Source organism: Puma concolor, chromosome C1, assembly GCF_028749965.1.
Source record: "Puma concolor isolate L17-30 chromosome C1, mPumCon1.1.hap2, whole genome shotgun sequence".
Taxonomy (NCBI): Eukaryota; Metazoa; Chordata; class Mammalia; order Carnivora; family Felidae; genus Puma; species Puma concolor.
Genome location: NC_141674.1, coordinates 106093807 through 106115069, shown reverse-complemented (window position 1 = coordinate 106115069; position 21263 = coordinate 106093807). Strand labels below are relative to the sequence as shown.

Below are 21263 nucleotides of genomic sequence, written 5' to 3'. Positions count from 1 at the left end.
GACTTTCCAAGGGAAGTGGGGAAACAGTCTTTACTCTCCTGGAAAAAATTGTTTCTTTTGTTTGACTTTGACTAAAGTGGTCAGATAGCTACTTAGGACTCTAGGAAGAAAATAAATATACCTCTCATTATTTAGCACTAAGTTTTCACTGTGCATATTGTTTTATCTGTAACATTGAAAGAGACTGGTATATTTCAAGGACAGTGACACAAGAATCTTAGGTTTGTAGAAATGGGAAATTAAAAAAAAATTCTAAAGAAAATTTTTTGTGGGTTTCACTGATAGCATGAAAACTTTTTCAGGTGGTGAAGTTAAAAGGCCAGGTGCTGTCTGTCATGTTCCGGTTCCGGTCTAAGAACCGGGAATGGCTCTGGATGAGAACCAGCTCCTTTACTTTCCAGAACCCTTACTCAGATGAAATTGAGTACATCATCTGTACCAACACCAATGTGAAGTATGTACCATAAAGGCCTTTACCAATATTGGGTATTTCTCCTGGGCCAAATCTGCTTAGCCTTACCAAGCTGTCTCCTCCTCTTCTACTTTTGTGGTAGTAAACACCATTAGTTTGAAGTTCCTCATCTTTAGCTTACTATAGAATTTAGAGTAATTCATCCAGGTAGAATAAGATTTTAACAAACAGTAGCTTAAAAGAGTAGGTTCTAAGATGTGAAGGGTTTGTATTTCAACTTTGTTTCATCCCCTTCTAGAAAGGATATTGTTTTGTTTTTTTAATTTTTTAAAAACATTTATTTATTTTTGAGAGACAGGGAGAAACAGAGCATATGCGGGGGAGGGCAGAGAAAGAGGGAGACACCGAAACTGAAGCTAGCTCCAGGCTCTGAGCTGTCAGCACAGAGCCTGACGGAGGGCTAGAACTCACAAACTGCAGGATCCTGACCTGAGCTGGAGTCGGATGCTTAACCGACTGAGCCACCCAGGTGCCCCCAGAAAACATATTGTTTTCTACACCGGTTTATTGCTCTATTCTGGTAGGATTTTCCTCTAGAGCAGGTGTCTCTAAACTTTTTTTGTAAAAGGACAGATAATAATTATTTTAGCTTTGTGAGGCATATGGTCTCTATTGCAGTTACTAACCCCTGCTATTGTAGCATGAAAAGAGTCCTAAACAAATGAAATGAACAAAGATAGCTATGTTCCAACAGACTTTGATTTACAAAAACAGACAATGGACTGGATTTGGCTCATGGACTGTCGCTGAGAGCAGAGCTATCTATGTCCACTTTTGTTAGTTTCTGTTCCTCATTCCTTTCTTTTTGAGTTTTTCTTCCTCAACTTTGTAAAAACCAGTTTTATTGAGTTATAGATTGCATGTACCATATAGTTCACCCATTTAAAATGTATAATTTTTTTAGTATGTCACAGGGTTGTACAGCTATTACCACAATCTAATTTCAGTACATGCTCATTCCCCCTAAAAGAAATTCTGTACTCATTAACAGTCATCCTCCCCACTCCCAAGCCCTTATGACAACTAATCTATTCTCTGTCTCTATAGATTTGTCTATTCTAGGCGTTTCATATGCATGGAATCATATAATACATGATTCTTTATGACTGGCCTCTTAACACTTAGTATAATGTTTTAAGGGTCCTCTCTTGTAGTATTTATCTGTACTTCATTTTTTTTTTATTGCCAAATAATATTCCTTTATATGGGGATACATTTTGTTTATCCATTCATTAGTTGATGGTCATTGGGTTATTTCTACTTTTTGGCTATTTGGAACATGGCTATGAACATTTATGTACCAGTCTTTATGTGGATGTTTTTGTTCTCTTGGGTGTATACCTAAGAGTAGAACTGCTGGGTTACTTGGTAACTCTGTGTTTAATTTTTTGAGGAATTGCCAAACTGTTTTCCAAAGCTTCAGTACCCTTTTACATTTCCATCAGCAATTTAATGAGGATTCCAGTTTCTCCACATTCTTACTATCTTTTTTATTATAAGTGGATGTCAGTTGTCAGGTTACTACTTTTCCACTTAGTCTAGCTATATAGAATCGCCCTTGAGCTTAGCTCTTGAAGATATGCTTAGAAATAATTATCAAATACCTTGTGACAATGCTGAGTCTGTGTTCTTCTAATTTTAGGTCTTTTAATATTCTTTTCTAATTAGTATAACAGAGTGGATTGAGTTAGAAATTTCTATTTACTCAGGACTCGGATATATGGTCATGTTCACTGTAATTTTCTTCTGTTTTTGCATCTTTATATTACAGAACAACTGTTGTTTTGTGTCTCCATTTTGTTTAAATTTAGAAAATTTTCAGTCCTTTTAAGAACTTGTTTCTGGAAATAATGGTGTTCCTCATTTTTACATACTGTTTTCCCCACCACTATTTATTTTAATTAATTCTTAATATTTTTAAAATAAATATTTTTACATAAAATTTAGAAAGTATGGAAAACTTATAAAGAGAGGGGAAATTTTTCTCACTATCCAAAAAGACTCTTTGTGGTATTTATTTATTTATTTATTTAGTAGACTCTGTGCCCACTGTGGGGCTTGAACTCCTAGCTCTGAGATGGAGTCTCATGCTTTACTGACTTAGCTAGCCAGGCGTCCCCCAAAAGAGCCTTTGTTGATGTTTGTGTATGTATTGTCAGTTTTTTTACTTAACGCTTTTTAAAAACACAGTGTACGGATATACACATGTATACCAACTAGGTATTGTATACCTAGAAGGAGTTCAAACCCAAACAGGATAAACCATTGTGCCATGGGACACAGTTTTTATTTGTACCTTGTTGTCCATGGTATGAAGTATTTGCTGAATCTGAAGTCACAGGTTATTTAAAGGATTAGACTTCTAAGTGGAATTTATTAGTTATTGCCTCACCTATAAGTAAATGTATACAGCTTAAACAGTGCCTGACCCTTTTATTCCCCTGTGTTCTGTCTGCTCTCCCATTTTCCCAGGAACTCCAGCCAGGAACCAAGGCCTACACTGTCCAACACAATCCAGAGACCACAGCTAGGTCCCACAGCTAATTTACCCTTGGAGATGGGCTCAGGGCAGTTGGCATCCAGGTGAGAAATGGTGGAAGAATTCTTTATTGATGAGCCTGGGTAGTGGGTATCTGCAGTCCCATTTGTTTGTTTGTTTGTTTGCTTTCAGGGACTTACCTGAAATTCTCTGCTGGCCAGGGGAGATTTTTTCCCCAGATTTATTTAAAAAAAAAAAAAAATCTTTCTCTTCTTCCTGGCCTTTAAACATATAGGCAGCAGCAACAGCAAACAGAATTGGATGTGGTATCAGGAAGAGATGGACTGGCTGGCTACAATCATTCCCAGGTAAGTGTGTCTTTTTTTGAAGAGGCATGAGCATTTCCTTAGGAAATGTCCCCTAGTGCCAGTTAGAGTTATGTGTATGTTAGGGTTATTGAATTGTCATGTTACATTTTTCATGGTTGTTTTTATCATCGTATCCCACAGGTTTCTGTTCAGCCTGTAACAACCACAGGGCCAGAACACAGTAAGCCCCTTGAGAAGTCAGATAGTCTGTTTGCCCAGGATAGAGATCCAAGATTTTCAGAAATCTACTCTAACATCAATGCAGGTATGTTTCTTCCTCATTCTCCTCTTAAATTCTCATTTAGATCACTTACTGATGTGCCTACTACTGCCCAACATCTTTCTACTTAATTATAATACCTCATGAGTAAATAGGAACTTGCTGGACTAATGTACTACAGCCCCTTGACTGGCCCTCCCCCTGCTCCTTTTGGTCCACAGATCAGAGTAAAGGCATCTCCTCCAGCACTGTCCCTGCTACCCAACAGCTATTCTCACAGGGCAACACATTCCCTCCTACCCCCCGGCCGGCAGAGAATTTCAGGTGAGCCCTTTATGTATGTGCTGCTTTAGGGGGCAACTGAAGCATTCAGTTGCTGAATCCAAGTTTTGTTCTTCCCTAGCTTTCTCTGGTTATTTCAGACAAAGCAGTGGAACTTGTAGGGCTTAAGACAAGGCAAGCTGGCTTTTCTTCCCCCTATTTCTTTGCACCTGTCCTGTTGCTATGTTATAGGTTCCATCTCTCTGTGTCCAGATCAGTGTGTGACTGTCAGTTTTCTCATCTTTTTCAAATTCTGTTATTAAGAATTCCTTAATCCCAGAGAAGTCAAGGGGATCTAGGGATAGTACTAGATTGTCCTGTGATACCTAGATTTTGTGGTAAACCCATCCTTTCAATCTTTTACTGCACTATGTGTTCATTCCTAGAAATAGTGGTCTGGCCTCTCCTGTAACCATCGTCCAGCCATCAGCTTCTGCAGGGCAGATGTTGGCCCAGATTTCCCGCCACTCCAACCCACCCCAAGGAGCAGCCCCAACTTGGACCCCTAGCACCCGCCCAGGCTTCTCTGCCCAGGTAAAGTGTCTGTCTGTCCCCTATGTACTAGTTTTTGTTTATTTGTTTGGGCTTTTTTCCATATGTAAAATTATTGTCATCTGTCTTAGAAATCTTCTTCCCAGCCCCTACCTTCCAATTTTTCTTTTTGTTGGGAGTAGCTAAATAATTAAAATAATAGATAATCCCCAAATATCAGAGTTTGTGGTTTTCACATATTTACTTTAAATCAGAATTGCTCATATAGAAGAACATGTTAAACAGGTTTCATTTACATATTTGTTTTGGAATCCATTCTGAGTTTCCATTTTGGTTAGTACTACAAAGTACAGGAGCAAAGGAGAAAACTACTAATTTACATGCAATGATGTCTATTTACCAAAAAAATGTGTTGAAAAACCTTATATAACATATATGTTAAGATTAAAGCTACTGCTGTTTCATATATTCATGTATGCTTACATAGCACAGTAATTTAAGTTTATTATTTTGAGAGAGCACATGCATGCCAGTGGGGGAGGGGCAGAGAGAGAGAGAGAGAGGATCCCAAGCAGGCTCCACACTGTCAGCGGAGAGCCTGACATGGGTCTCAAACTCATGAACTGCAAGATCGTGACCTGAGCCGAAATCAGAGTTGGATGCTTAACCAACTGAGCCACCCAGGCACCCCAACACAGTAATATTTTAAATAAAAAATCCCCAACCAAAAAGCATACTACAAAATTATTGTATGAAGTATGATCTCAAATGCATAAAAAAGTGTGTAAGAAAATAACTGGAAAAAATTCTCACAACTCTGAATGTATAGTTTATTAATCCCATAGTTCTTTGTGGTTTTTGTTGTTGTTGTTTTTGTTTTGTACTTTGTCATAGGAGATTGGCATTAATTGGAAGAAATATAGAGTGACTCTTAAATACAGAGAACAAACTGAAGGTTCTGGAGGGGCTGTGGGTGGGGGGATGGCCTAAATGGGTAAGGGGCATTAAGGAAGACAGTTGTTGGGATGGGCACTGGGTGTTGTACCTAGGGGATGAATCACTGGAATATACTCCTGAAAACATTATTGAACTCTATGCTAACTAACTTGGGTGTAAATTATAGATACATACATACATAAGAAGAAGTATAGAGTAAAAAATAAATGATGAGCTTGGCTCAGAAGAAATCCAGTGATTGACAGAGGGTTGACTCATAGGAATGGCATGTACAATAATGTTTCTCTCTTTCAGCAGGTGGCTACTCAGGCTACAGCCAAGACTCGTTCTTCCCAGTTTGGTGTGGGCAGCTTTCAGACTCCGTCCTCCTTCAGCCCCATGTCCCTCCCTGGTGCTTCAACTGCGTCACCTGGTGCTGCTGCCTACCCTAGTCTCACCAATCGTGGATCCAACTTCGGTGAGTTCAGATTAGAAAGGAGGGCGGGGGTGCCTGGGCGGCTCAGTCGGTTAAGCATCTGACTCTTGATTTCCGCTCAGATCATGATCTCACTGTTGTGAGATGATGCCGCGTGGGGCTCTGTGCTGGGCACAGAGCCTGCTTGGGATTCTCTCTCTCTCCCTCTCTCTCTGCCTCCCCCACTTGCACACTCTCCCTGTCTCTCTCTCAAAACAACAGTAACAACAATAATAACAAAGAAAGGAGGGTAACAGGAAAATCACACTACTAAAGAGAAAGAATTTGGTGGTTCAAAGTTTCTTGTGTCCTGGATGCACTGACCTCATTATGGGGAAATCAGGTGACTGTCCATTTTGAATTTAAAACATACCCCCATGAAAAAGACTTTATCGTGTATTAAAAAGTTCGTAAGTTATTATACATTAAATAATATGCAAATTTAATCTAAATGATCAAAAGACTCTTGGGAAAGGCTACCCAGAGAAGAAAAATTAATCTGGGGCTGGGTTTAAAATAAAAGAGGCATTGATAGTTTCTCCTCTCCAGTGGAATTAGTAGCTTAAAGTTGTTTGCCCTTCTTTGCTGTATTTCTAGCTCCTGAGACTGGACAGACTACAGGACAATTCCAGACACGGACAGCAGAGGGTGTAAGTGTCTGGCCACAGTGGCAGGGCCAGCAGCCTCATCATCGCTCGAGTTCTAGCGAGCAACATGTTCAACAGCCATCAGCACAGCAACCTGGCCAGCCTGAGGTCTTCCAGGTGAGAGGGTGAAAAGACTTCAGAAAGTTAGAAACTGGAAGAGAAACAGAGAGCAGAGACAGAGAAGGAAGCATGGATTGAGGTGTTTGGGAGTACCTAGGAGAAAACAGAGTGGGGACGTGTAGAGGTAAATGTCATGAACTGGAACCTACTGTGTGATGCACATCGTTAGTGATGAGAAGATGTTTAAGGAAGTCATTTTAGCCATTCAGGAGAGCCACATCCCCACTGCACAGTAGCTTGAGTGTAAACATACTGATTATAGCTCTAAAGACCCATTTACCTAAGTCATGAGGGGACTGCAAGAGCAATTGGAGTAATCTTGGGACAAAGGAAGAGGTGTTTAAGACAGAGGTTGAAAGAGGCAAAGCAGGTTTTGGTGGAAAACAAATAGTAGGATCAGAGATACTCCATATATGTGCATAGGGGGTTATGTGAAATGTGGCAAGCAGATTTTTCCCCTTTTGAAAATATGGGAGGACTAGAAAAGAAGGAAAATGTGGAACTGTAGGAAGAAGCCAGAGAAGGGACTAGGAAACAAAGTTGTCATAAAGGAGTCTGAGAGTTGCTGGGAGTAGGGAAGGCTCAGGGCGTTCAGCCCCACAGACACTGTGGGGCCAGGGGCGTTGCTTTAGGAGAATGTTGGGAAGAAGCTCAGTACATGTAAGGGATTATTAAGGTGTGTGACCCAGACTTGTTTTTTTCTCTTATTAGGAGATGCTGTCCATGCTGGGAGACCAGAGCAACAGCTACAACAACGAAGAATTTCCTGACCTAACTATGTTTCCCTCCTTTTCAGAATAGAACTATTGGGGTGAGGATAAGGGGTAGGGGAGGAAAGTCACAGTTTGTTTTTAAAAAGCAAATCTTTCTGTAAAGAGAATAAAAGTCCCTCTCCCTTCCCTTCCCTCACCCCTAATGTGTGCCCCTTCCCCTTCTGGCCTTTCCTTGCCTTCCTGCCTCTGAGAAGAAATGGGGGGAATTGTGAAGGCTTTGGGGATCTTTGAAAAACTGAGGCTGGGTGAAGTTAAGAATGTCTTTCCTTACACCTCCTGACCAGAGATTTATGCAGAAATGATTTGTGCTAGGGTCAATAGGCAGGTTAGAGAACCTGACATCCATTCATCCACTATTTGCCTTGGATACTGTGGCTTGTTTTTGGAAAGAAATTCTGAATAAGGTTAGGGGGAGGAGAAATGTCCTCATATCTGAGGACCATGAAACATGGTAGGTTACATATTACCTGTATGGCTTTAGGAAGTGAGCATAGGCTCTTTCTGCTGCCTGGTGAGTGAGGAAGTGAGAGAGGGAGAAGGAAAGAGTGTGTGTGTGTGTGTGTGTGTGTGTGTGTGTGTGTGTGTGTGTGTGGGCATGCGTGCGCACGCACGCGTATGCGTGTGCGCACACGTGTGTACGCGGTACGTGTGTGCACATGTGTGTTTCTGTGTCTGTTTCTCCCTATTAGGGAGTTATGCAAAATTTGTCTCAGATTTTATCTTTGTTTTTTCCATGTAATTTTCAAAGAATCCTAAGGAGTTAATCTTCTAGGTATTTTCCACTTAGTATTGCAGCCAAAGAGTATTTAAATAAATGTCTTTGCTGCACTTACATCTATGCCCAGCCAATATGCAACTGTAAGCGGATATATAAAGTCTTTTGATGTGGTTGGTCTCTCATTGAACACATTTAGTAGTAAAGCTGGGTCATCCCCGCTTTTGGTGCTCTCACCTTATAGAGTAGATCTGGAAACATTACAGATGTTTAGGGTGGGAAGATAACCCCCTTTTAAAAGCCCCATACTTGGCCATACTTGCTGCATTTTTCTGTCAGAATCACATATGATGTGTGTTCTGTAGAGGTTATTTCTGCATGGAAACTCAACTTCTTGGATTAGCAGTCCCAGGGAAATCTTCACTCCTGGAGTTTAAACCAAATACCATGTCTTGCAAAGTAGCCTCCTTCATCCCGTTCCCAGTTCAGTCTGACTAGAAACTGAGACTTGGGTCTGTTTTGGACCTGTAGTTCTTCCTCTTTGCTCCCTCCAATCTTAAGATTGGATTTTGCTATGATACAAGAGTATGAATCCATGTGATAGATGGGGCCTGGACTCCCATTCTAACAGGGTCACAGAGTTAACTATAGCCATATAAATGCAGATACAGGTTACTACTCTCTCTGTACCTTCCTCAGGTAACAGTCATGTGTATCAGCCCCCCCCTTTTTTTTTTATTGGCTCAGGCCAGTATCTTAAGTGCAAGACTGAATTAATAAGGAGAAGACATATTAAACGTAGCCATAGGAGACTGAGGGGCATAGATGGCCTTAGAGAGGCTGAGAGAACATCATTACTGGGTTTCTCTCCCTTTTGTCTCCAGTCTGGTGCCAGGTAGTGGAGTTGAAAAGGAGACAGTTTATTTTTTTATTCTATGTGCACACATACCGTATACATATATATTTATATCACAGTTTAACAAGCCAAAAAGTTGAGTTTCCAATGGAATCCTTGTTTTTAATAATTGTTTTTAAATGTGATCAGGACTATAATATTGTACAGTTATTATAGGGCTTTTGGGGAAGGAGGGGGAGGGAGAAGATGCTCTGGGGGTTTTGTTTCTGCTTTTCCTTCAGGGTTTTATTTTTGATTGTTTTTTTTTTTTTTTTTTCTTGTTGGCCATTTCTGTACTGCTGGCATCTGTGCTGAGCTTTACAGTGGCAAAAATAATGACATGTAGCAAAGATTTTAAAACAAAATATTTTTTCCTTTTGTAAACGTTCTTGTGTTGTGTGATCTTGATTGCGGCTTTATTATTCTTTTCCAGCTTGTGAACAACAAATACCCACCCACAACTAGTTGAATCCATAGCTTGAGCTCCAAATATGCAAACATAAAACACAGTGTATCTATAATTTCAGGATTCAGAAATCATAAGGCCTCTGATCACTCAGCACTCCTTAGTTGTCCTCCTGATCCTGACTCACTGAGTAAAATCATCAGGGACATCTGACCATGAGATGGGGGTTGGGAAATTGCCCATGTCCTTCAGAGCAGACAAAGATGAGACTTGAGACGGGTATGGCACATCAGATTCCTTCCCCAAGTATCTCTTGCTCTCCTGGAATAAAAGGAATTAGGGATGGGGAAATTTAAACTATGCAGGTCTGGACTTGGTTTCCCTCTAGGATCATGTGGTTCATTACCAAATCTTAAAACTTACAGGCATAAACCTGTGTTCTTGAGGGTCTATATGCAATCCAGCTAGAAACTGAATCTATCCTATGTATTTTCTGTTCCAAGAACCATCTTTTCCTCTTCCTCCGCCTCTGTTTATGGAAGAAAATGGAATTTGGGGATGTGGCTTAGGGACTGAACTAGACTCTTATGATCTGTCACATGCCTGGATGTTGGGGGAATCATTTGGAGAAGCTCATATGACTGGTCCTGGATTGGGGATTTTAATAATTGAAACATAATGTTCAGGCATCCTACCATCTGAAAGTTTTAGCAACAAAGAAGTCACATGTGAGTTTGTCAGTGCTGTCATTAATAACGAGGAGGGCTGGTTTGGGTTACTTTCAGAACCAGCTTCATCTGGGTGTTCTGGGCATATCCTTCCTCAGGAAAACCGTATTAGGCTGGAAGAGGTATTGACAACTTTTAGCCAACAAACTTATAACATACAAATGATTTTTGAGCCTGTGGTTTCCATTACACTCTTTTCTAGTCTTTCATGTTTATTCCCTCATTCTTGCTGGATGTCTGACCCTCAGGTCAGACAGAAATTTGAAAACATGTTTCGAAGTTGGAGAGATAACAGGAAAAGGGCAGGAAAAGATGTAGTTCCTAATACCATAAATACTATGTAATAAAGAAAGATGGAGAAGATCAGGGCTGTGTCCTATTAACCATCAAAGTGAAGGTAAGCCCCAGCTTGAATAAATGTGTATGGAAGTCTTTTTGCCCTCAAAGACAGTCATGAGAAACTACCCAGCAACTTTCCACTTTGGTGCACACACTTGACATGCACACAAAAACACTGCAAATCCACCGCTTCCTTCCCTCTCCGACCCTGCTTCTCTCAGCATTTCTTTCCCTGCCTCCCTCCCCTATTCAAATTTTCCAGCCAACAGCTGGAACTGACTTCCGCAATCCTAATGGAATAAATCCAGCACCCCTAGTCATCCGCCCACATTATCCACACTTCCCCGTCGAAAGGAGCCCGGAGCACAGAACCCCATCAGCAGGTAAAATTTTCTACTTCTCATTCCTTCCTTTGCCCATTTTAGGGGTATTAGGGATGTAGTGACTTGGAGATCGTGGTGAAATTTGTAGTTGTGTGGGTGAAAACAACAATATGCCCTTCAGTCATTTCCTGGCCAAATAAAATTTGCTGGAAATTTTTAGGATTCCTTCTGTGCTTTATATGTATGTATACATGGTTGTTAGTGAAACCCTAGGATATAGGGAATCCTTCACCTATCCCACAAGGAGTGGCCTCTCCCTTTAGGGTTTGCGGTTTTAGCCAAAGGTACCAAAAGAGTTAACTTAGCAGGGAGGAGGAATGGTGCCCAGAGGCACTTTTCTGCTTCATTTCAAAGCCCTTAACACTGCAGATATTAAATATCTTAGAGTGTTTTGCCAGTCTGCAAAGATTGCACAAAAATTAGACTAAATTCAAAAATTTACTTCAGACTGTAAATTCTTAAAATGGAGAACATGGAATTAAGCAAGCTGCTGCAAGAAATGAGTGAAGCTAGAGTAAACTTCTGAAAAGCTGTGAATTTAATGATCATAGAACACTGCTTTTGGGTCTTACATTTTTCTGACAAACTTTGGTTGTGAAGCTTTTTGTCCTGTGAGGCAGTCAGAGAGGTTTTTTGCTGTCAGGAAGAAGAAAGAAAACCTCCTTCCCATAGCATCTGGTTGAGATTAGGACAGTTTCCTGCCTGAGGAGGGAGCAGGAACAGAAAGGAGGAAGAAATACATAACCAAGGAGATAGTAAACATCTCAAAAAGAATAGGAAATACTTCCTTGTCCTCTCCTGGCAAGATCTGAAAAAGTATCAGAATTTAGGCAAGGGAGTGAATAATGCCTTGAAGAAATAAATAGGCAGCAAGATTTAGCTGGAAATTTCTCCTTTATGTATTCTCCAACCCCCCTCCAACCTCGTCTGTCTCCAAGTCTGCTGGGGACATTAGAGGAGGCAGGTGCTTAGTCCATTCTGATTGTCCATTTTCTACCCCAGTTCTGGGTGTGTGTGTGTGTGTGTGTGTGTGTGTGTGTGTGTGTGTGTGTGTGTGTGTGTGTTTTGAATCTCCCTAGGTCAAAATGTTTGGAGTCAGATGTATCAGCACTCAGTCCAAACCCAGACCCTTCCTATCGTTTTATCATGCACAGGTCACTCTCAGTTCTTTGTATCCCTTCCTTATAAATTCTTTTCTTTTGTCTCATGGTCCCAAGGAAGAGGTTCTTCTCTTTGGTTCAGGAATTTCCCAGAATTGTGTGTGCATGCATTTTTCGGATGAGTGGGACTGTGATGGACTGTGAAATTTTATTAGCTTCTCAAAGAAGTCTGTGACTCCCAAAGGTTAAGAACCAGCTGTCTGGGAATATGGCTCCAGCTGTTTCCTCATCCCAAGCCAGGCTGTGAACCCCTTGGCACACAGAAGAACTTCCCCTAATTATCCCCTTTCCCAGGATGTGGGGACTCAAGATTCTACTGCTGCTGCCCACAGCGACCTTTGCTCTATATCCTGAGGCGATACTGGACACACAATGGGAGCTATGGAAGAAGACCTATGGGAAGCAGTATAACAACAAGGTGCCTGGGGACCTGGAGGGAAGTGTGGTCAGGGAGCCAGCACTCGAGATGTCTATTCCTAATTTCCAGACTCCCTTCTTCAGTCTAAAAACCTTAACCACTCCAACCAGCCAAACCCACCCCTGTTCTTGAACTCTTTAACACAGTTTCATTCCTCCTCTTCCACTCACCCTCCCTCAAGTTCTAGCCTTCCTTTTCTTCCTATTTCTCTTTGGGGAAGACTTCTCAGATTAATGCTATTAATCCATAAGCAGTTTTTCTACACATCTCTCCAGAGCTTTTGCATTCTATTATTTGTATTTGTTTACATTTTTTTTGCATGCTCTTAATAATCCCATGGTCAGTTCCCCAACTAGACTGTAAACTCTGTATGATTGTAAATTTCATCTTTTTTCCTAAAAACCTCCACGGTATTTTTTATGTAACTTTGTAGGACATAGTCCATGCCAGTACTGACTATGTTCTGTTTAGGTGGATGAAATCTCCCGGCGTTTAATATGGGAAAAAAATTTGAAGCATATTTCCATCCATAATCTTGAGGCCTCTCTTGGTGTCCACACATATGAACTGGCCATGAACCACTTGGGGGACATGGTGAGTTGAACCTCAGCTCCTGGCCTACCTGCCCTGTTTGCCTTAGTTTCCTGCTTATGGCTGGCCTTTTTGTTCTTTGTCCCAGACCAGTGAAGAGGTGGTTCAGAAGATGACTGGACTCAAAGTACCCCCCTCTCGTTCCCGCAGCAATGACACCCTCTATATCCCAGACTGGGAGAGCAGAGCCCCAGACTCCATTGATTATCGAAAGAAAGGATATGTTACTCCTGTCAAAAACCAGGTACCCTCCTTTCTCCTATGTAGGTATGTAAGCTGGCATGACCTATTTCTGTGTCTTTGTTCTTAACTAGGAGGGAACTGGGAGGATGGTAAGGAATTAAGGGATGTGTCCCACTGCTCAGAGAATATAGCCTATTCTATTTAAGTCATCACCTATTTTTGTACATGTATATTGTTTCTGTTTTTTCTTTTTTACAAGTCACATTGCTGTAAACACCCTTGTGCATATGTTTATGAAAACGTGCAAATATTAATACAAAATAAAGCCTAAAATTGTAATTGCTAGGTCACAGAGAATCCTTTCCAAAAAATTTTTTACAATATTAACATTCTTACCAGCAAGAGAATGCCAGTTTTCCCACAACCCCAATGCTCATTTTATCAGCCAGATGAAGAATTGATTTAACACTCATTCAACAAACACAACTTTTTCAGAACTGACCAAGTATAGTGCTAGCCAGTGGAGATTCAAGATAACCAAGACATACCCTATGTCCTCCAGAAATCCTCATTCTTCAAAAATAGAACAGGAAAGAAAGAAAAATCTACAATCTAGCTGCACAAATACTAATAGTTATGGCATTTTTTGAGACGTTGTATGTCAGAAACTTATAAATCCTTTACATGAATTAACTTTTTAAATCTCCATAATCCATAATTAAGTACATTATTATCCACATTTTACAGATAAGGAACTAAGGCACAGAGAGGCTTAGTAACTTACCCAAGGTCACATATCTTCTGGGTTGCAAAGTCATTGCCCTGCTCCTCTACAGCTAATGGTGACAATGTAGCAATAGTTATCAGTGGAAACAATAGCAATAGAGCCATGCAGCAAATATTAAATGAAGGGAAATAGGAAGCCTTCACAGAAAAGGGGACACACGTGTGTTGGAATTTGTAACACATATGGGGCTCCAGCAGACAGTGTAGAGGGAAGAAACAAAAAGTGTGAACAGCAGTGACTGACAATTTCTGTTATGCTCCTCAGGGTCAGTGTGGTTCCTGTTGGGCTTTTAGCTCTGTGGGTGCCCTGGAGGGCCAACTCAAGAAGAAAACTGGCAAACTCTTAAATCTGAGTCCCCAGAACCTTGTGGATTGTGTTTCTGAGAATGATGGCTGCGGAGGGGGCTACATGACCAATGCCTTCCAGTATGTGCAGAAAAACAGGGGCATTGACTCTGAAGATGCCTACCCGTATGTGGGACAGGTGAGACTGCCCGGTAATGGCTCCTCCTTCCCCAGCACAGTATTTTATGCTGGAGATAATCCCATAAATCTTGGTTTCTGTTCCCCTATCCTGCCTTCCTGATGGGATAATTACCTATAGAAGGCCAAGGAGAGTCCCATAGCTTTGGAGATTTGGGGGCCTTAGGCCCCACAGCCCTACCCACCTCTTTGCCCTAGAGAAGACAGAGCACAGGTGACCCCACGGACTTCTGGGGGGTCCTCTGCAACCTGTTACTCAGCTCCTCTGCTCCCGTCACCGATTCCCCAAACCCACACATGCTAATTTACCAAATCGCATGTCTTTATTTTGCACAATCTCAGTGTGGGTTTAGGGAATGTTTATGCAAATTATGTAAGTTAACTACTGACATGTACAAAATGAGAGAAAAAATAAGTTGCTTCATGTTTGTTGCAACTTCAGGGTTCAACTCACTTCCTCCTTTAGGAATAGGAAGGTCTGCTGACCTTTTTTATCTAAAAAGAAGAGAATCTAAGGGTTTTATGTACATAGGGTTGATAGATAATATAACATAGGGCCTTTGCAACAGGAGCCTTTGAAGCAGGGATAGCAAGTTTGAGTAATCAGGATGGCTACTATGTACTAAACCGTGTGCTGAGTTCATTTTCTCATTTAATCTTTGTAACAGACATGTAAGGTAGACTTATCCTCACTTCAGAGGAAATTGACACTGAAGGAGATAAAACAGATGATCAAATTCATAGCACTAGTCATGTAGCAGCGCCAAGATTGATCTACCATATCTGTTCATCTGCAAACATGCTCAGCATATCTTCTGTGCAAATGTGCAAACATGTCTTTAGTAGAATATAATACCTTGGGGCACCTGGGTGCCTCAGTCAGTTAAGCGTCTGACTCCGGCTCAGGTCATGATCACACAATTCGTGGGTTCAAGCCCCGCGTCGGGCTCTGTGCTGACAGCTCGGAGCCTGGAGCCTGCTTCCGATTCTGTGTCTCCCCCTCTCTGCCTCTCCCCTCTTTGTGCTCTCTCTCTCTCAAAAATAAATAAATAAACATTAAAACAACAACAACAACAACTTTATAATACCTTGGAACAGAATTGTCTGAGTCTTGGGATACATGCGTCTTCAACTTGACTAAGTCATGACAAATTGTTTACCAAGGTATTTTGAAACATTGATATTCCCACCTGAAGTATGTAAGAATTCCCTTGGAGTCCCATTTTCATCAGTATGTTTATCTAGCCATCTGCCTTTCTTCTTTAGTGAATTGACTGTTTATATTTTTGGCACATTTTTATTAGGTTATTTTGCTCTTTCTCACTGATTTTTAGGAATTTTTTTTAAAGTTTACTTATTTATTCTTTTGAGAGAGACAGAGACAGTGTGAGCAGGGGAGGGACAGAGGGAGAGAAGAGAGAGAACCCCAAGCAGGCTCTGTGCTGCCAGCTGCAGAGCCCAGTGGTTGCTTCGAATACACGAACTGTGAGATCATGACTTGAGCCAAAACCAAGAGTCAGACACTTAACTGACTGAGCCAGCCATGTGTCCTGATTTTTAGGAATTTTAAAAAGAAATCTAGATACTAATACTGTGTGTGTTGTAGGTGAACATTTGTCTCTTTATTCTCTTTATATCTTTCAACTTTGAAAAGTTCTTCATTTCAGTCTAGTAAAATGATTGTTTTCCTCTGCAATTTGTGCCTTTAAAAAATCCAGTAGCAGTGAATTTTATTCATTAGTGTTTAGTCATCTGAAATGATGTCTGTTGCAATAAAATGCTCATTAATGTGAATGACTGAACAAATCCATTTCACTGGATACTCAACAAGTATGGTCACTTCAACACATCTTCATGACATTGGCCATATCAAAACAGTACATTAATCTGTACATTTCAGCCCATTACTATTCCATGCTGTGGTTTTTTAGCTGTCAGGTATATAAGGCAGAGAAATTAGAGGTTGTACCTGAAAAAAAAAATTCTTTCATCCGTATACAATTTTTAGAACTCCTGGATCCCAAGTCCATGTTTGAACTTGGGCTGCTACTTACTATAAGGTGCTAACTTGAGGACACTGTACTAAATCTGCCCTAGCAGATTGGCTTTTAAATTCTGAATACTTCGGACCAATTAGTGAGATAACCCGAACATGGCAAAATACTCTTTTTTTAAATTCTCACATACTCTTTTGACACAGTTTTGTTGTCACTTGATATCGAAAAGTTAAATCCCAAGAGTATACACAAAACAAAAACAAAAACACCCCAAACCAGGCTTATGTTTACAATTTTTTCCATGTTGATTAACCCAGGCAGCCAACTTAAAGGATTGTATAACTATATTAAAGAAAAAGAAATTAAATACTATCAGAACTAATAGTCGATCATTATCCATTGATACCTTATTTATTTGGTACTATATTAATGAGTTTTTTGAGAGGCAGTTTAATAGCTCAGAGAGTTGAAATAATTTGAATGAATGAAAATCATATAATAAACCTTCTTTTGGAATAGAAAGAACATCTGACTTCTTGGTGCACCTCGATGGCTCAGTTAGTTAAGTATCTGACTCTTGGTTTTGGCTCAGGTCATGATCTCAATGTTTGTGAGTTCAGGCCCCACATTGGGCTCAGCGCTAACAGTGTAGAGCCTACTTGGGATTCTCTCTGTCTCTGTCTCTGTCTCTCTCGTTCTGCCCCTCCTCCGCTCATTCTCTTGTCATTCTCAAATAAACTTAAAAAAATTTTTAAAGAAAGAGCATCTGACTTCTAATTTCTGCTAGCCTGCCCCCTCAAATGATCTCTTTAGTATTTGAGGGCAACATGGAATGATTTTGGTCTCATAATCAATTAAAATGAAGAATTTGCCATATAAGACACATATTCTATTTTTAATATTCTGAATCTTGGGGGTTTGGATTATATGGCAGAGAACAAGGGAATCCTGAGAAATTAAGAAAGGAGACTACTGTGGTCTTAGAAGATCATATCACATCCTGCCATTATTGTTAATAATTTGATAATATGTTCTTATAGATTCAGTTTTAGGGTTTTGAAAGGGTAGTCTGAGGAAAATGAATTGCCAAGAAGAATATACCATGTTGACATGGGTTGCCATTAGATTTTGTAACTGTGGCTTGCCAGTGAAACATATCATTGTTAACTAGACCTCCAAAGCACAGTGTTAGAAATTCACAGGCAAAATTGCCAAGTTCCTCAATATGTTTTAGTGTCATGTTTTGTGGTTTTACCAAAGTCTCTCATGAGAGCACCAGCCAAAACTCTGCCTCACACTAGCCCCCCCCAGTATATGTGTATAAGGCCCAGGTCTTCCTCCCAGCTGGGTCTTGGCCTTGGCCTCCTCCCCACACAGCAGCTGGTCCCTCCCTGCCTTCTGAGGCTCACACATACTACATGGCCAGAAGATGATTTGTGCCTTTAAAAACAACTTATTTCAGATCTCTCTCTCTATCCTGAGGGAATAAAAATGTTCTCTCTTAAGTTTTACAGTGTTTCCTTTCACATTTATGCTTTAAAAAACCTAGAGCTGATTTTTGTGGATGTGCAAGGTATCCACTTTTCATATTCTTTTTTACAGTTGTCTAAAATGGTAAGGAGGGGCGCCTGGGTGGCTCAGTCAGTTGAGCTTCTGACTTCAGCTCAGGTCATGATCTCATGGTCTGTGAGTTCGAGCCCTGCATCAGGCTCTGTGCTGACAGCTCAGAGCCTGGAGCCTGCTTTGGATTCTGTGTCTCCCTCTCTCTCTGCACCTCCCCCACTCACACTCTGTCTCTCAAAAATAAATAAATGTTAAAAAATAAAATAAAATAAAATGGTAAGGAGAGGACAGACCCTCTCTAAAGACTCTAAGTCGGCCATCTCAGTCAGTTCACCAACATCAAAGCATTGGTGGAGATTCTCACTTACCAGTTTCTGGCCTGTTGCTTTGTCCTAGTCCTATTTTAACCTTGTTTTTTCCAGGATGAAAGTTGTATGTACAACCCAACAGGCAAGGCAGCTAAGTGCAGAGGGTATAGAGAGATCCCTGAGGGGAACGAGAAAGCCCTGAAGAGGGCAGTGGCCCGAGTGGGACCCATCTCTGTGGCCATTGATGCAAGCCTGACCTCCTTCCAGTTTTACAGCAAAGGTAAGGAGCTGTTCCCTCAGAGCACAATGACCCACCTCATGTGATGCAGGCTCGGCAGCTCCTCGAAGGCCACCGAGCATCTGGAGTACTTAGTTTCCATATTTAGACTGAGTCTCCTGGAGGGAAACATAGCTGCCACCGTGCATCTCTGTCATCAGTCCTCCTGGCTGGGCAGGATTTTGCAGAGGGTTTCCTAGACCGGGAGACCCCACGGGGGGATCCTTGGCCTGCAGAAAGCTTCACCTCGACAGTTTGTTTCCTAGGTGTGTACTACGATGAAAACTGTAATAGCGATAATCTGAACCATGCGGTTTTGGCAGTGGGATATGGGATCCAGAAAGGCAACAAGCACTGGATAATTAAAAACAGGTAATGATGGGGACACTAAGTTTGTCACTGAATCACTCTGTTAATGCTCAACCTCAACTCCAACTTCCCAGCATTCCTTGCTCTCATTCGAGAAAGTTGTCTCAGACTTTTTAGTTCTCCCTTCCCAGTTAGAGGCTATTAATTCTAACATTTAATGGCCAGACAGTAATACAGTGTGTGTCGGGCAGGTGCTCCACATGCGGGATGCTTAGTCATACACAAGTGAACAGGACGTCTGCCTTTGGTGATCTCACGGCCCCCTCAGACAGGCAGACCTAACTAACCAGAACATCCAGGAGCACAGGAAACCAGGAGGAGGTCTGGAATTATGTAGTTTTTTCTTTCTTTTTTCTATAATGTGACCAATTTCTTAGGGAGCTTTCCATCATCAGCATGTTTGAAAGCAGTAGGGAACCAAGTAGAGGTTTAATATCCTCCTGTGCAACTTTGTGCCCTTCCATATACACTTAGGATAACACATATAAAAAGTGGCCCAACATTTTGAAGCATGTGAAGAGAAAGACTTTTCAGAAAGTAGGTATGAGAACAACAACAGCAACATTTAATGTTTCCTTCCCTATTGTTGGGAAGAAATAAAACTACAGGGTATTTCAGCTCCCCTTTTCTCTTCAGCCCCTTGTGACTTTGGGGGGGAAACTTACGAGAATTATGCATTTCCTTTCCTCACTGGCCAATACTAGCCTGGCAGCAGCACTAACTAAACTTGCTGTCCTTGGTGCCCTCCAGGGAGCAGGAGTCCTAGAGTCTGGGGAGTTCACAGCTCTCAGCTATCAGCACAGAGCCTGACACGGGGCTTGAACCCATGAACCGTGAGATCGTGACCTGAGCTGAAGTCAGATGCTTAACTGACTGAGCCATCCAGCGGCTCCTGGGCCTACTTTAAATGCCACCTCTTTCATTAGGTCTTCATCCCTTGATCACAAGCGATCTCTCATACCTTTGAGGCCTATAGCATTATGTCTTCTCTCTATTCCTTTACTGTAAACTCTTCAAAGGTAAAAACTTTTATTTTTTATACTACCAGTACCTAGCTCAATAGTCAGTTAAGTGTTTTAACGAATAAATACACTGAGGGTACTAAATATTTTCCTTCATTGATCCCACAGCTGGGGAGAAAACTGGGGAAACAAAGGCTATATCCTCATGGCTCGGAATAAGAACAACGCTTGTGGCATTGCCAACCTGGCCAGTTTCCCCAAGATGTGACTTCAGCCAGCCAACCTCATCCTGCTTTTCCATTCCTTCTACGATGGTGCAACATACTGATGTACTTTGGAAGGGAGTTGGTGTGCCTGTCTGGAAGCAGATGTAGCAATATAGAAATTGTCCAATCAGTTTCCCGGTTTGTTTGTGCTTTGAGTGACACTCCTACTACTTTCCCTCCCTCCACCCAAGGCCTTTATTTTTCATTGTGGCCACAGTAGCAATTTTCCTAACAAGTGTACCTTCCTCAGCTAAGAGATATGACCACAGCCTGCTCTGACTGTTGTCGTCGGGCTGATGCTGTGCAAATAGTCTGAGGCTAGAGATCTTTAGATAGATTCTTATTCACAGGGACTAGTTTGCTTTAACCATCTAGAGTACTAAGGTGACCTGACGTCTCAGTCTCCAAATTCACTTCTTCTGTATCCAGAAGGTAGAAATTTCTATGTTTTCCACCCCAATTCATAAATATATTCATAAATCTTTGGTACAAGTTTATGTGATATTAGAAATATGCCTTCTTTGCATTTTTAAAGTAAACCAAGTATTTATCTGTCTCTAATTTAATAAATACCTATTTAGTAAATATTCATTTTGTGGCAGATACTGTGCTAGGTGCTGGAGACAAAAAGGTGACCAAAAAAACCCCCCAAAACTCACATATTCCTTATATTTGGTGTGCTCCCGGTTTGCTTGGAGTGACTGTCACATAAACAGTTCATCCTAATTCACTCATTTGTTCATTTCTTCAGCCAACATTTATGAAGTGCTTACTGTCTACTAAGGACTTTGTAAATTTTGGGAATTCCGTGGATATAAGGAGACTTCAGTATATAATTCTATCTGTGAGGGAGCCAGGTTAATGACACATGAACCTGAGTCTTGAAAAATACCTTAAGGCTCTTTCTGAAGTTCTACAACTTAAACATTTGCTGTCATCAAAAGAGGAAACTCTTATAATGGTTTCCAAGCAGTATTAACTCTAAAAGACTGTGGCTGGCTAATAATAAATCAGCACAACACGTTTTGCCATTTTTCACATTTTCAAAATGTTTATTGAGTACCTAATATCACCACTAGAGTTTGCATTTATTCAATACTTACCATGTATCAGGCACTATTTTATTTCATT

General features: G+C 41.0%; 2 protein-coding genes across 6 annotated transcripts in view; both read left to right on the top strand.

The window, feature by feature from the left end:
• ARNT (aryl hydrocarbon receptor nuclear translocator) overlaps nt 1–10761 on the top strand; it is a 79391-nt gene extending 68630 nt beyond the window's left edge. Inside the window, exons 14-23 of one of the 3 annotated variants that reach the window (XM_086718137.1) lie at nt 303–454; nt 2945–3055; nt 3247–3319; nt 3461–3584; nt 3761–3863; nt 4253–4394; nt 5604–5766; nt 6361–6527; nt 7242–7341; nt 10649–10761. In XM_086718137.1, coding sequence (XP_086574263.1) covers nt 303–454; nt 2945–3055; nt 3247–3319; nt 3461–3584; nt 3761–3863; nt 4253–4394; nt 5604–5766; nt 6361–6527; nt 7242–7331 — 1125 coding nt within the window. In that variant the 3' untranslated portion in view covers nt 7332–7341; nt 10649–10761. Of the gene's footprint in view, nt 1–302; nt 455–2944; nt 3056–3246; nt 3320–3460; nt 3585–3760; nt 3864–4246; nt 4395–5603; nt 5767–6360; nt 6528–7241; nt 7342–10648 lie in introns of all 3 variants that reach the window. The other 2 variants (XM_086718135.1, XM_086718136.1) reach the window with 2 other exon arrangements.
• Nucleotides 10650–20265, top strand: CTSK (cathepsin K). Of its 3 annotated transcripts, none has more exons than XM_025934796.2 (8): nt 10650–10769; nt 12224–12347; nt 12819–12941; nt 13027–13182; nt 14173–14391; nt 18373–18538; nt 18802–18907; nt 20035–20265. In XM_025934796.2, exons 2-8 carry the CDS (start codon nt 12225–12227, stop codon nt 20132–20134), a joined length of 993 nt encoding a protein of 330 aa, XP_025790581.1. In that variant the 5' UTR covers nt 10650–10769; nt 12224; the 3' UTR covers nt 20135–20265. The 3 variants fall into 3 exon arrangements, with proteins under 3 accessions (XP_025790581.1, XP_086574265.1, XP_086574264.1); XM_086718139.1 differs by having other exon boundaries at nt 12170–12347; XM_086718138.1 differs by having other exon boundaries at nt 10651–10769; nt 12114–12347.
• Nucleotides 20266–21263: the final 998 nt, after the last annotated feature.

Coding starts and splice junctions, on each gene's coding strand:
- CTSK (XM_025934796.2), top strand. CDS start 12,225: ATGTGGGGACTCAAGATTCTACTGCTGCTGCCCACAGCGACCTTTGCT. Junction 18,539..18,801: donor CTTCCAGTTTTACAGCAAAG/GTAAGGAGCTGT, acceptor TTTGTTTCCTAG/GTGTGTACTACGATGAAAAC. Junction 18,908..20,034: donor CACTGGATAATTAAAAACAG/GTAATGATGGGG, acceptor TTGATCCCACAG/CTGGGGAGAAAACTGGGGAA.